At 42.5% G+C, this 16,173-nt stretch overlaps 1 protein-coding gene across 1 annotated transcript; it reads right to left on the bottom strand.

Annotated features, from left to right (window-relative positions):
- Positions 1–4,546: 4,546 nt before the first annotated feature.
- Positions 4,547–14,072, bottom strand: LOC135547030 (neurexophilin-2-like). Its single transcript, XM_064975596.1, has 2 exons — positions 14,028–14,072; positions 4,547–5,581 (listed from the first exon to the last, which is right to left on the bottom strand). Exons 1-2 carry the CDS (start codon positions 14,070–14,072, stop codon positions 4,784–4,786), a joined length of 843 nt encoding a protein of 280 aa, XP_064831668.1. The 3' UTR covers positions 4,547–4,783.
- Positions 14,073–16,173: the final 2,101 nt, after the last annotated feature.

The raw sequence follows: 16,173 nt of genomic DNA, 5'->3' as shown, positions 1-16,173 counted from the left end.
GATAAACTTGGATTAGCTAACACAACGTGCCATTGGAACACAGGAGTGATGGTTGCTGATAATGTGCCTCTGTTCAATTAAAAATCTGCAGTTTCCAGCTACAATAGTCATTTACAACATTAACCATGTCTACAATGTATTTCTGATCAATTCGATGTTATGTTAATGGACAAAAATATGTGCTTTTCTTTCAAAAACAAGGACATTTCTAAGTGACCAAAACTTTTGAACTGTATATCTGTCCAAAACCTGTACCTGTCATCAGACACCTCTCCTATAACTCCTGTATCTTCTATTGTTATCAGACACCTCTCCTATAACTCCTGTATCTTCTATTGTTATCAGACACCTCTCCCATAACTCCTGTATCTTCTATTGTTATCAGACACCTCTCCTATAACTCCTGTATCTTCTATTGTTATCAGACACCTCTCCTATAACTCCTGTATCTTCTATTGTTACCAGACACCTCTCCTATAACTCCTGTATCTTCTATTGTTATCAGACACCTCTCCCATAACTCATGTATCTTCTATTGTTATCAGACACCTCTCCTATAACTCCTGTATCTTCTATTGTTATCAGACACCTCTCCCATAACTCCTGTATCTTCTATTGTTACCAGACACCTCTCCCATAACTCCTGTATCATCTATTGTTATCAGACACCTCTCCCATAACTCCTGTATCTTCTATTGTTATCAGACACCTCTCCCATAACTCATGTATGTATCTTAACTATTGTTATCAGACACCTCTCCCATATAACTCCTGTATCTTCTATTGTTATCAGACACCTCTCCCATAACTCCTGTATAACTCCCCATAACTCCTGTATCTTCTATTGTTATCAGACACCTCTCCCATTGTTACCAGACACCTAACTCCTGTATCTTCTATTGTTATCAGACACCTCTCCCATAACTCCTGTATCTTCTATTGTTATCAGACACCTCTCCCATAACTCCTGTATCTTCTATTGTTACCAGACACCTCTCCCATAACTCCTGTAACTTCTATTGTTATCTCTCCTATAACTCCTGTATATTGTTAGACACCTCTCCCATAACTCCTGTATCTTCTATTGTTATCAGACACCTCTCCCATAACTCCTGTATCTTCTATTGTTATCAGACACCTCTCCCATAACTCCTATAACTCCTAACTCCTGTATCTTCTATTGTTATCAGACACCTCTCCCATAACTCCTGTATCTTCTATTGTTACCAGACACCTCTCCCATAACTCCTGTAACTTCTATTGTTATCAGACACCTCTCCCATAACTCCTGTATCTTCTATTGTTATCAGACACCTCTCCCATAACTCCTGTATCTTCTATTGTCATCAGACACCTCTCCCATAACTCCTGTATCTACTATTGTTATCAGACACCTCTCCCATAACTCCCCATAACTCCTGTATCTTCTATTGTCATCAGACACCTCTCCCATAACTCCTGTATCTTCTATTGTTATCAGACACCTCTCCCATAACTCCTGTATCTTCTATTGTTATCAGACACCTCTCCCATAACTCATGTACCTTCTATTGTTATCAGACACCTCTCCCATAACTCCTGTATCTTCTATTGTTATCAGACACCTCTCCCATAACTCATGTACCTTCTATTGTTATCAGACACCTCTCCCATAACTCCTGTATCTACTATTGTTATCAGACACCTCTCCCATAACTCCTGTATCTTCTATTGTTACCAGACACCTCTCCCATAACTCCTGTATCTTCTATTGTTATCAGACACCTCTCCCATAACTCATGTACCTTCTATTGTTATCAGACACCTATCCCATAACTCCTGTATCTTCTATTGTTATCAGACACCTCTCCCATAACTCATGTATCTACTATTGTTATCAGACACCTCTCCCATAACTCTGGTATCTTCTATTGTTACCAGACACCTCTCCCATAACTCCTGTATCTTCTATTGTTACCAGACACCTCTCCTATAACCCCTGTATCTTCTATTGTTATCAGACACCTCTCCCATAACTCATGTTGTTATATACAGTTGAAGTTGGAAGTTTACATGTCCTTGGAGGTTGGAGTCATTAAAACTCGTTTTTCAACCACTCCACACATGTCTTGTTAACAAACTATAGTTTTGGCAAGTCTGTTAGGACATCTACTTTGTGCATGACACAAGTAATTTTTCCAACAATTGTTTACAGACAGATTATTTCACTTATAATTCACTGTATCACAATTCCAGTGGGTCAGAAGTTTACATACACTAAGTTGACTGTGCATTTAAACAGCTTGGAAAATTCCAGAAAATTATGCCATGGCTTTAGAAGCTTCTGATAGGCTAATTGACATCATTTGAGTCAATTGGAGGTGTACCTGTGGATGTATTTCAAGGACAACCTTCAAAGTCTTTGCTTGACATCATGGGAACATTTTAAAAAATCAGCCAAGACCTCAGAAAACAATTGTTTACCTCCACAAGTCTGGTTCATCCTTGGGAGCAATCTCCAAATGCTTGAAGGTACCACGTTCATCTGTACAAACAATAGTACGCAAGTATAAACACCATGGGACCATGCAGCCGTCATACTGCTCAGGAAGGAGACGTGTTCTGTCTCCTAGAGATGAACGTACTTTGGTGCGAAAATTGCAAATCAATCCCAAAACATCATCAAAGGACCTTGTGAAGATGCTGGAGGAAACAGGTACAAAAGTATCTATAGCCACAGTAAAACAAGTCCTATATAGACATAACCTGATAGGCCAGTCAGCAAGGAAAAGCCACTGCTTCAAAACTGACATTAAAAATCCAGACTACGGTTTGCAACTTCATATGGGGACAAAGATCGTGCTTTTTGGAGAAATGTCCTCTAGTCTGATGAAACAAAAATAGAACTGATTGGCCATAATGACCATCGTTATGTTTGGAGGGAAAAGGGGGAGGTTTGCAAGCCGAAGAACACCATCCCAACTGTGAAGCACGAGAGTTGCAGCATCATGTTGTGGGGTTGCTTTGCTGCAGGAGGGACTGGTGCACTTCACAAAATAGATGGCATCATGAGAAAATTATGTGGATATATTGAAGCAACATCTCAAGACATCAGTCAGGAAGTTAAAGCTTGGTCGCAAATGGGTCTTCCAAATGGACAATGACCCCAAGCATACTTCCAAAGTGTGGCAAAATGGCTTAAGGACAACAAAGTCAAGGTATTGGAGTGGCCGTCAATCCTATAGAAAATTTGTGGGCAGAACTTAGAGTGTGTGCGAGCAAGGAGGTCTTACAAACCTGACAGGTCAAAATTCACCCGACTTATTGCGGGAAGCTTGTGGAAGGATATCCGAAACGTTTGACCCAAGTTAAACAATTTTAAGGCAATGCTATAAAAAACGAATTGAGTGTATGTAAACTTCTGACCCACTGGAATGTGATGAAATAAATGAAAGCTGAAATAAATCACTCTACTATTATTCTGACATTTCACATTCTTAAAATAAAGTGGTGATCCTAACTGACCTAAGACGGGGAATTTTTACTAGGAGTAAATGTCAGGAATTGTAAAAACCTGAGTTTAAATGTATTTGGCTAAGGTGTATGTAAACTTCAACTGTATATGTGATTAAAATGTGATTTGAGAAGTGATTTGACATTGACATTGTACAGATCTGCAGGGTGTCATGTAGTAGTGAGAGTCTATGGTCTACCCCATTATCACACACCTGGACTGTTCTAATGGACTGGGATTTACTAAGAACACATTGTGGTGATGAGGAGGAGGAACAGAAGGATTGGCTTGGCCAATCGAACCAGGGTTGGTCATATTGTGGTCAAACTAACAGAACGGTCGACTAGGGTTGGTCATATTGTGGATAAACTAACAGAACGGTTGGCCAGGGTTGGTCATATTGTGGTCAAACTAACAGAACGTTTGGCCAGGGTTGGTCATATTGTATTCAAACGAAGAGAATGGTAGGCCATATTGTGGTCAAACTAACAGAACGGTCGGGGCCAACGGTCAACCGGAACAGAAGCAGGGTTGGTTATAAACTTTTTCTTATCAAAAGTCAAACAGGGTTGGTCATACTTGGTCAAACTAACTCTCAGGGAGATCCAGGTACATGCTACAGACGGGATCAGCCAGTGGAGGAGTAGGGAGTGTCATTATGGTAGTTGTAGTCCGGCAGACCTTCAGCCAGTGGATGAGTAGGGAGTGTCATTATGGTAGCTGTAGACCAGGGCAGACCTTCAGTCAGTTGAAGAGTAGGGAGTGTCATTATGGTCGCTGTCGTCTCGCAGACCTTCAGCCAGTAGAGGAGTAGGGAGTGTCATTATGGTAGTTGTAGTCCGGGCAGACCTTCTGCCAGTGGAGGAGTAGGGAGTGTCCTTATGGTAGTTGTAGTCCGGCAGACCTTCAGCCAGTGGAAGAGTAGGGAGTGTCACTATGGTAGTTGTAGTCCGGGCAGACCTTCAGCCAGTGGAGGAGTAGGGAGTGCCATTATGGTAGTCCGGGCAGACCTTCAGCCAGTGGAGGAGTAGGGAGTGCCATTATGGTAGTTGTAGTCCGGCAGACCTTCAGCCAGTGGATGAGTAGGGAGTGTCATTATGGTAGCTGTAGACCAGGGCAGACCTTCAGTCAGTGGAAGAGTAGGGAGTGTCATTATGGTCACTGTAGTCTCGCAGACCTTCAGCCAGTAGAGGAGTAGGGAGTGTCATTATGGTAGTTGTAGTCCGGGCAGACCTTCAGCCAGTGGAGGAGTAGGGAGTGTCCTTATGGTAGTTGTAGTCCGGCAGACCTTCAGCCAGTGGAAGAGTAGGGAGTGTCACTATGGTAGTTGTAGTCCGGGCAAACTTTCTGCGCCAGTTTGTAGTCCACGCTGTAGAAGGCGATGTAGATGCAGATGACTTTAAAGGGCTTAGAGCAGAGCCAGGAGACGTGGCTCTGTGTCTGTTCCTGGTAACACACCTTGGAGGAGTCGAAGCTGCACAGAGCCGTCTTCTTGTTGCGGTCCGTCTTCTCATACTCGATACGACAGTTGAAAGCTTTAGAGTCTTTGGTCTCCAGTGTGGAATGCTGAGATATCTCAAAATCCACCACTTTAGACGGCGGCACCAGACTCACCGACACGTTCCCCAGGCCAGTGGAGTTATGGCGGAAGTAAACGCTGAACGTTCCGTTACCGTGGTCCACGATCTTCCCGGTGATCAGCAGGTTGAGTTTGACAGTCTTAATGTTGGAATGGAAGTCTCCCCAGCCAAACATCTTCTTAAACTTGCCTGTCTTGATGATGGGTCGTCGCTTGGTTCTGGCCTGGCTGGCCTGAACATCTGTCCGGTTGGATAACCAATCCCAGAAGTCCTCCATGCTCTCTAGGTATGTCATGTCCCTGATGGGGTTGCGTTTAAGGCTGGGGGTCCCGACGGCCCCGGGGGCTCCAGGGACACCCCTAGCGAACAACCTCAGGGGCTTGAGAACTCTGGGATTGGCCCCGGCTCCGCTGGGGGAGAACTCCTCCTCATGGTCCCCCTCCCCCCATTCTATCAGCTCTGTCTCTGCTGCTGTTTGGAACTGCTGTTTGGCTTTCCTGCACCACACCTACAGAGAAACAAAGAAAAAGACACAGAGGGAAAGGTTAGAGGACATGAACTGTGCCATATTATTCCAGACAGCATAGTAACTGGATGCATACAGATGTAGGATCTTAATTTGATCACTCTTTTGTTGCTGAGAATTTTCCTGAAGAGCAGGAAATGCAAACATAGTGTATTTGAGTTTTTAAAAAGATTCAAAAGTTTGTCATTTCCACTTTGAAATTTCAGACTTGATTTGCCCTAACAAAAAATGTATCAACCCTTACAAAAATGTCCCTTAACTATAATTCACATAATAATTCACATTCTGTGGCTGCATAATTATGTTCCTGCTGTAGCAAACTGTCTCAAATTAAGATCCTACATCTGTATGTGCAAAATAATATTCAATTTCAAATAATGAAAATAGAGACCCACTATAAGTGACAACAACGTGGTTTGGAGGTGTGGCTATGCGAAACTACGTTATGAGTAATCTCTCGTGAAACAATTGAATGGGCTGAATGCGGCTGAATGGGACATGTAGGATAAAATGAGCAGTAGTTCCTGTGTTATTTAGACAAATCAAGATTTAGCAGGTTGTAACATCTTTTCATATTTAGGAAGAGAAGGAGATATTCGGACCATAACTTGAAAAGAGGGAAAGTGGACTCCTCATTCCGGTTTCGCTCTTCATTCTAGCATTTTTGACCTCTTAACATGTCCTGTATGTATGGACCCAGAACATAAAGCCACATGAAGTCTTTTTAAATGTATGTTTAAATCATCCCTAATACATCTGTGTTTATTTAATGAATATATATATATATTCATTAAATTGTCCGAACCACCCAGGGCATTTGAACTGATTCCAGAGGCTGACCCAAAACAACGTTGCCAGGGAGAAGAGGAAGACAGAGCGGTCTTCTGGTCAGACTTCAGAGGCTTGTACACCACCCACCGCTTCCGAGTATATTACTCACTAATGTCCAGTCTCTAGATAACAAGGTTGATGAAATCAGGGCAAGGGTTGCTTTCCAGAGAGACATCAGGGGTTGTAAAATACTCTGTTTCACAGAAACATGGCTCTCTCGGTATGTATTTGCTGTCGGAGTCTGTACAGCCACCTAGATAGGAATAAACATCTCTCCGGGAAGAAGAAGGCCGGGGGTATATGTTTCATGATTAATGACTCGTGGTGTAATTGTAACAACATACAGGAACTCAAGTCCTTCTGCTCACCTGACCAAGAATTCCTCACAATCAAAATCCGACCGTATTATATTCCAAGAGAATTATCTTTGGTTATTGTCACAGCCATGTATATCCCCCCTCAAGCTGATACCACGATGGCCCTCAAGGAACTTCACTGGACTTTATGCAAACTGGAAACCATGTATCCTGAGGCTGCATTTATTGTAGCTGGGGATTTTAACAAGGCAAATTTGAGAACAAGGCTACTGAAATTCTATCAACATATCAACTGAAGCACTCGTGCTGGAAAACCACTGGATCACTGCTACTCTAACATCCTCAATGCATACAAGGTCCTCCCCCCCCTCCTTTCAGCATATCTGAACACACCTCCCATTTTGCTCCTCCCTTCCTATCGGCAGAATCTCAAACAGGAAGTAGCCGTGCTAAGGACTATTCAACTTTGGTCTGACCAATCGGAATCCACGGTTCAAGGTTGTTTTGATCACGCAGGCTGGGATATGTTCCGGGTTGCCTCAGAGAATAATATTGACGTAAATCAAATGAAAAACAAATCAAAAATCAAATCAAATGTATTTGTCACATACACATGGTTAGCAGATGTTAATGCGAGTGTAGCGAAATGCTTGTGCTTCTAGTTCCGACAATGCAGTAATAACCAACGAGTAATCTAACTAACAATTCCAAAACTACCACCTTATACACACAAGTGTAAAGGTATAAAGAATATGTACATAAAGATATATGAATGAGTGATGGTACAGAGCGGCATAGGCAAGATGCAGTAGATGGTATCAAGTACAGTATAAACATATGAGATGAGTAATGTAAGGTATGTAAACAAAGTGGCATAGTTTAAAGTGGCTAGTGATACATGTATTACATAAAGATGCAGTAGATAATATAGAGCACAGTATATACGTATACATATGAGTTGAATAATGTAAGGTATGTAAACATTATATTAAGTAGCATTGTTTAAAGTGGCTAGTGATATATTTTACATCAATTCCCATTATTAAAGTGGCTGGAGTTGAGTCAGTGTGTTGGCAGCAGCCACTCAATGTTAGTGGTGGCTGTTTAACAGTCTGATGGACTTGAGATAGAAGCTGTTTTTCAGTCTCTCGGTCCCAGCTTTGATGCACCTGTACTGACCTCGCCTTCTGGGTGATAGCGGGGTGAACAGGCAGTGGCTCGGGTGGTTGTTGTCCTTGATGATCTTTATGGCCTTCCTGTGACATCGGGTGGTGTAGGTGTCCTGGAGGGCAGGTACTTTGCCCCCAATGATGTGTTGTGCAGACCTCACTACCCTCTGGAGAGCCTTACCGTTGGAGCAGTTGCCGTACTACAGGTGATACAGCCCGCCAGGATGCTCTCGATTGTGCATCTGTAGAAGTTTGTGAGTGCTTTTGGTAGCAAGCCGAATTTCTTCAGCCTCCTGAGGTTGAAGAGGCACTGCTGTGCCTTCTTCACAATGCTGTCTGTGTGGGTGGACCAATTCAGTTTGCCTGTGATGTGTACTCCGAGGAACTTAAAACTTACTACCCTCTCCACTACTGTCCCATCGATGTGGATAGGGGGGTGTTCCCTCTGCTGTTTCCTGAAGTCCACAATCATCTCCCTAGTTTTGTTGACGTTGAGTGTGAGGTTATTTTCTTGACACCACACTCCGAGGGCCCTCACCTCCTCCCTGTAGGCCGTCTCGTCGTTGTTGGTAATCAAGCCTACCACTGTAGTGTCGTTGCAAACTTGATGAATGAGTTGGAGGCGTGCGTGGCCACGCAGTCGTGGGTGAACAGGGAGTACAGGAGAGGGCTCAGAACGCACCCTTGTGGGGCCCCAGTGTTGAGGATCAGCGGGGTGGAGATGTTGTTACCTACCCTCACCACCTGGGGGCGGCCCGTCAGGAAGTCCAGTACCCAATTGCACAGGTCTGTTCAACGCTGGTCCGACAAATCTGATTCCAAAGCTCCAAGACTGCTTCCATCACGTGGACTGGGATATGTTTCGTATTGCGTCAAACAACAACATTGACGAATACGCTGATTCGGTGAGTGAGTTTATAAGGACGTGTATAGGAGATATTGTCACTACTGTGACCATTAAAACCTACCCTAACTAGAAACCGTGGATAGATGGCAGCATTTGCACAAAACTGAAAGCACGAACCACCTCATTTAACCATGGAAAGGTGACTGGGAATACTGTATGGTTGAATACAAACAGTGTAGGTATTTACTTCGCAAGGCAATCAAAGAAGCAAAATGTCAGTATAGAGACAAAGTGGAGCCGTAATTCAACACAAGACATATGTGGTCTACAGACAATCACGGACTACAAAAGGAACACCAGCCACGTCATGGACACCGAGATCTTGCTTCCAGACAAACTAACTCTCCAAAGGGTGGTGCGGTCTGCACAACGCATCATTGGGGGTAAACTACCTGCCCTCCAGGACACCTACAGCACCCAATGTCACAGGAAGGCCAAAAAGATCATCAAGGACAACAACCACCCGAGCCACTGCCTGTTCACCCCGCTACCAGAAGGCGAGGTCAGTACAGGTGCATCCAAGCTGGGACTGAGAGACTGAAAAACAGCTTCTATCTCAAGGCCGTTAGACAGCCATCACTAACACAGAGAGGCTGCTGCCTACATACAGACTTGAAATCATTGGCCAATTTAATGAATTGATCACTAGTCACTTTCATAATGCCACTTTAAAATGTTTGCATATCTTGCATTACTCATCTCATATGTATATACTGTATTTTATACCATCTTGCCTATGCCGCGCTGTCATTGTTCATCCATATATTTATATATTCTTATTCCATTCCTTTACTTAGATTTGTGTGTATTAGGTAGTTGTTGTGGAATTGTTAGATTACTTGTTAGATATTGCTGCACTGTCGAAACTAGAAGCACAAGCATTTCGCTACACTTGCAATAACATTTGCTAACCGTGTGTATGTGACCAATACATTTTGATTCAATTTGATTTGAGAGTGCTCAGGACCTCAGGCTGGGACGAAGATTCCCCTTCCAACAGGATAACAACCCGAAGCACACAGCCAAACAATGCAGGAGTGGCTTCGGGACAAGTCTTTGAATGTCTTTGAGTGGCCTAGCCAGATCCAGATCGAACATCTTTGGAGAGGCCTGAAAACTGAAAATAGCTGTGCAGCAATGCTCCCCATCCAACCTAACAGAGCTTGAGAGGATCTGCAGAGAAGAATGGGAAAAACCCCCCAAATACAGGTGTGCCATGCTCGTAGCATCATACCCAAGAAGACTCCAGGCTTAAATATCTGCCAAAGGTGCTTTAACAAAGTACTGAGTAAAGGATCTGAATTCTTATGAAAATGTGATTTCATTTTATTTATATACATTTGCAAAAATGTCTAAAGATCTGTTTTTGCTTTGTCATTATGGGTGTAGATTGACGAGGGAAATGTTTGTTTTTTTAATCCATTTTAGAATAAGGCTGTAACGTAATAAAATGTGGAAAAAGTCAAGGGGTCTGAATACTTTCTGAATGCACCGTACATATGTACATTGAGAAGAGTGTGGTGCCTAGGGTTGAGCCTTGGTGTACTCCCTTGGTGACAGGCAGTAGCTGAGACAGCAGATGTTCGGACTTTAAACATTGCACTCTTTGAGAGGGGTAGTTTGCAAACCAGGCCAAAGGTCCCTCAGAGACACCAATACTCCTTAGCCGGCCCACAAGAATGGAATGGCGTACCGTATCTGAAGCTTTGGCCAAGTCAATAAAAATAGCAGCACAACATTGCTTAGAATCAAGGGCAATGGTGACATCATTAAGGACCTTTAAGGTTGCAGTGATGCATCCATAACCTGAGCAGAAACCAGATTGCATACCAGAGAGAATACTATAGACATCAAGAAAGCCAGTCAGCTGATTATTGGCAAGTTTTTCCAACACTTTTGATAAACAGGGAAAAATAGAAATAGGCCTATAACAATTAGGATCAGCTTGATCTCCCCTTTAAATAAAGGACGAACCGTGACTGCCTTCCAAGCAATGGGAACCTCCCCAGAAAGGAGAGATCGGTTAAAAGGTTGGAGATAGGCTTGGCGATGATATGGGCAGCAACCTTAAAGAAGAAAGGGTTTCAAGTTTCAGGAGCTCCTTAATCACCTCGTACTCAGTGACTGTCTGTGACTGTCTGACTGTCTGCAGGGAGAATCTTTGTAGCAGTGCACAGGAAAAAGAGAGAGAAGCATCAGGGACAGTAGCATTAGAATGGGTGCGAGAGGAGGAAATGTTGGATGGGCAAGGAGGCATGGAATCCTGATTTAATGAAGTGGCGATTAAAGATTTCAGCCATGTGCTTCTTGTCAGTAACAACCACATCATCAACTTCTAGGGGCAGCTGTGAGGAGGAGGAGTAACTCTGCAAGATCACGGTCGAACCAGGGGCTGAACCTGTTTTTAATTCTCATTTTCTTTATGGGGGTGTGTTAACAATACCACTGAAAAAAAAAAAAAAAAAGGTCCAAGCGTCTTCGACAGAGGGGATCAAGCTGATTCTATACCATCTTATAGAAGCCAGTTCATGAAGGAAGGCTTGCTCAGTAAAGTTTTTTAGCCAGCGTCTATGACAAGTCAGGACAGGTCGTTTCACTGAGCAGCCATTACGAACACAGGCTGTAAAAACAGTGATCAAGGTCATTCCAGAAAACACCAGACTGATACCTGTTAGGATTGTTTGTGAGGATAACATCAATAAGAGTAGCCTTTTCTGGATGTTAAAAATTATACCTTGTGGGATTGGTAATAATCTGAGAACGATTGATGGTGTCCCATTGCTTTAGGACTTGGTTAGGAAAGCAAATGCTAGCTTTTTTAAACAGACATTTGTATCCTGTAGCACAAACTCCAAAACGTTCTGGGACACTGCTAAGTCGATGGAGAATAAGAGCTCATCCTCCCAGCTGCCCACTCCACTGAGGCTCGATAACACTGTCACCACCGATAATCGAGAATTTCAATAAATATTTTTCTACGGCTGGCCATGCTTTCCACCTGGCTACCCCTACCCCCGTCAACAGCTCTGCCCCCCCCCCCACATCAACTTGCCCAAGCCTCCCCATCTCTCCTTCACCCAAATACAGATAGCGGATGTTCTTAAAGAGCGTCAAAATCTGGACCCCTATAAATCAGCCAGGCTAGACAATCTGGACCCTCTCTTTCTAAAATGATTCCCGCATGATTCCCACATGCTATATATGTTCATGTGGACCATGCCTGTTCCCATAGCTCTGCTATATATGTTCATGTAGACCATGCCTGTCCCAATAGCTCTGGATATAATGGTGTTGTTTGTGGACCATGCCTGTCCCCATAGCTCTGCTATATATGTTCATGTGGACCATGCCTGTTCCCATAGCTCTGCTATATATGTTCATGTAGACCATGCCTGTCCCCATAGCTCTGCTATATATGTTCATGTGGACCATGCCTGTCCCCATAGCTCTGCTATATATGTTCATGTGACCATGCCTGTCCCCATAGCTCTGCTATATATGTTCATGTGGACCATGCCTGTCCCCATAGCTCTGCTATATATGTTCATGTAGACCATGCCTGTCCCCATAGCTCTGCTATATATGTTCATGTGGACCATGCCTGTCCCCATAGCTCTGCTATATATGTTCATGTGGACCATGCCTGTCCCCATAGCTCTGCTATATATGTTCATGTAGACCATGCCTGTCCCCATAGCTCTGCTATATATGTTCATGTGGACCATGCCTGTCCCCATAGCTCTGCTATATATGTTCATGTGGACCATGCCTGTCCCCATAGCTCTGCTATATATGTTAATGTAGACCATGCCTGTCCCCATAGCTCTGCTATATATGTTCAAGTGGACCATGCCTGTCCCCATAGCTCTGCTATATATGTTCATGTAGACCATGCCTGTCCCCATAGCTCTGCTATATATGTTCAAGTGGACCATGCCTGTCCCCATAGCTCTGCTATATATGTTCATGTGGACCATGCCTGTCCCCATAGCTCTGCTATATATGTTCATGTGGACCATGCCTGTCCCCATAGCTCTGCTATATATGTTAATGTAGACCATGCCTGTTCCCATAGCTCTGCTATATATGTTAATGTAGACCATGCCTGTCCCCATAGCTCTGCTATATATGTTCATGTGGACCATGCCTGTCCCCATAGCTCTGCTATATATGTTCATGTGGACCATGCCTGTCCCCATAGCTCTGCTATATATGTTCATGTGGACCATGCCTGTCCCCATTGGTCTGCTATATGAAATTCAACTTTATCGACACAGATTAATTCCAACAATTTATAAATAATGACAGTTATAATTGTAATTGTATTAAATATACTTCTACTGTATAGCCTATACTCATCCTGAATGTGTTATTTCTCTATAGCAGTCACAGTGGGGCCAGTCTTTATTTCTCTATAGCACAGTCACAGTGGGGCCAGTCTTTATTTCTCTATAGCAGTCACAGTGGGGCCAGTCTTTATTTCTCAGTCATAGTCTTTATTTCTCTACAGTCACAGTGGGGCAAATCTTTATTTCTCTATAGCAGTCACAGTGGGGCCAGTCTTTATTTCTCTATAGCACAGTCATAGTGGGGCCATTTCCCTATAGTCACAGTTTATTTCTCTATAGCACAGTCACAGTGGGGCCAGTCTTTATTTCTCTATAGCACAGTCACAGTGGGGCCAGTCTTTATTTCCCTATAGCAGTCACAGTGGGGCCAGTCTTTATTTCTCTATAGCACAGTCATAGTGGGGCCAGTCTTTATTTCTCTATAGCACAGTCACAGTGGGGCCAGTCTTTATTTCTCTATAGCACAGTCACAGTGGGGCCAGTCTTTATTTCTCTATAGCACAGTCACAGTGGGGCCAGTCTTTATTTCTCTATATGAATATATTGAATAGATACTTTTTTATTTTGTTTTGGAGGTGGTGTGTAAAAACATTGTCAAGTATGCTTTAAAATAATGTACTGATTTGAAACTTAACTCCTATTTAATGTCACCTGCATGAATATCTTTTTGCATGTATTTGCCATGTCTTGCAAAGTGTTTTGACAGTTGATTTATTTAGCAGATAAATCATACTAATCAGATCCTAAACTATCTTTGAAAAGATTGCATTAAATTAACAAAATAATGAAATTTGTGACTGTAGGCTATTCCTCATACCCGAGAAAAAACAGTTTAGTTTATATTAAAGAACTCACATGATATAGGAGGAAAATGAACAGGAATGATCTTGGTGTTTTCATGGTTGCTCTCTGCTCTCAGACTTTATTTAGGATGAATGGCCATGGAATCCCCTTCGGAATGTTTTGGGAAAGGAGGATGCCATTAGTGCCATCAGCTGTGGAGGATACACAGACAAACACTTTGTAGATATAGAGTCATAATATCATTAAAAATGATAACCACATGGCATTTCATATGTATCCCGGCATTACTGTCAATCATAACGTTCATGGTATAATAAGCAGAAACACTAAAGTATTCTGAGTTTGAATGCTTATGCTCATAAATACATTTTGAGTAAAAATATCCTTGCAATATTTGTTGCAAACTGTGTATGAATAAGCTACATGCATTACTATAAAGACATTAAAAATGCACCTTACCTTTTTGTCAATGCAGTAGGCTAGGCTCTCTCCGTCAATTCGGAACAGACAGTGAATCCATCCTCTCCATGCACTTCGGGCAAGCAGTCTCCTCAGTCACCACAGTGCTCAGACTTAACTGGGTTTATTGTTCTGAAGCAGAAACCTATTTTCTATCCGGGAAAAAACAGAGAATTCTGCCCAAATACATTTCCAGTGACTGTATTCAGTGTCTTGATTGAGACAAATCAGCCTTGAAGCCGATTTGCATCTGCTTAAAAGAAATGTATTTATATATTTGCCCAAGCAGCAATGTCATAATGCCATTACACATTGTCTTGGGGAAATTTTGTTTTTCAGCAGAGAACAACCCGGTGTTGCACTGAAGAACCTAGAACCTACTTACTACTGCAATCTGGAGTGCGCGGTTTGTGGATATGCTCTCCCCTGTAGTTGTCACAATGCGTACTATCTGCCCCATGTTCCGAGGTTCGCTCTGCTGTCTGAGTGCATGGAGAGAAAAAGGTCTCCCTTTGAAGTCTACCTAGGAGGAATTGAGCATGTAAGGAGCTAGATGTCATGGTTCTCAACTTCTGTTTAGGATCAAATCAATTTCTTTAACCCATTAACCCATTCAGTTTCTGCATGTATGGCTATTTACGTCTGTTTTCATATTTTTTTAACTAGGCAAGTCAGTTAAGCATTTTCACCTAAAATGACATAGCCAAATCTAAATGCCTGTAGCTCAGGACCTGAAGCAAGGATATGCATTTTCTTGATACTATTTGAAAGGAAAAGCTTTGAAGTTTGTGGAAATGTGAATAGAATGTAGGAGAATAGAACACATGAGATCTGGTAAAAGATAATACAAAGAGAAAAAAATACATGTTTTTTTTTGTACCGTCATAATGACACATTTGATTCAGATCACTAATAAAACTCCTGCCATATTCCAGAACTCCTGCCATATTCCAGAACTCCTGCCATATTCCATATCCAGAAGTGGCCTATATGAGTACAATATCTCAACCACTTAAAGGTTGTAACTGTTGTAACAGTGTGACAGTTAGCCTGTCTGCCCATTATATTGTCGGTCCAGGCTATTTCAGATAACATCAGAATAGTTGGACCAACACATTACTGTGGCCAGTATGTTTTACATATTTACCTGATGTCTTTTGGAAGTCTGTCTCATGTCAGACACAATGATCTAAATAATAGTGAGGTCTTCGTTCATACACACTCTGATCTATGAACCACTGAGATATACTGTAGTTATGAATATACTGCATGATCAAACCAGATATTGGTGTGTCTTCTGCACCACCATGTGGTATAGTAAAGCTGTTGGTTTGTAGTATATCATTATACCATCCCACCAATAGATGGCGCAGTAGACTTGGCAGTGTCTGGTTTGGACTGCTGATAAGGAAACATGGGAAAAGAGGGGGATATTATGTAGATCCTTCATGTACCATCATGGAAAAAGGAAAGCGATAGAAACTATTGTCAGATCTCCTGTGGATCTGTTAGGATGGAGTCTGTCAAGTTTGGGTGTTTTCAGCTTAAGGCTAAAATTAATCTAAACATTTATTTTCATAATATTCTCCGAGAATTTGTCTCTCACGAGCCAACCCTACCTTCCAACCACAGGGGAACAAGAACCATCCAGACAATCCACTATCCAAACAAAGTTTGATAGAAAGTAATCTGTAGAGAATCTATCTGGACCATCCAGACTACCCAGACCATCCAGACT

Source organism: Oncorhynchus masou, chromosome 10 (assembly GCF_036934945.1).
Source record: "Oncorhynchus masou masou isolate Uvic2021 chromosome 10, UVic_Omas_1.1, whole genome shotgun sequence".
In the NCBI taxonomy this organism is placed as follows: domain Eukaryota; kingdom Metazoa; phylum Chordata; class Actinopteri; order Salmoniformes; family Salmonidae; genus Oncorhynchus; species Oncorhynchus masou.
The sequence above is the reverse complement of the archived record's forward strand: the minus strand, read 5'-3'. Positions and strand labels throughout refer to the sequence as shown.

Coding starts and splice junctions, on each gene's coding strand:
- LOC135547030 (XM_064975596.1), bottom strand. CDS start 14,072: ATGAAAACACCAAGATCATTCCTGTTCATTTTCCTCCTATATCAT. Junction 5,582..14,027: donor TCATTTTCCTCCTATATCAT/GTGAGTTCTTTA, acceptor GTTTCTCTGTAG/GTGTGGTGCAGGAAAGCCAA.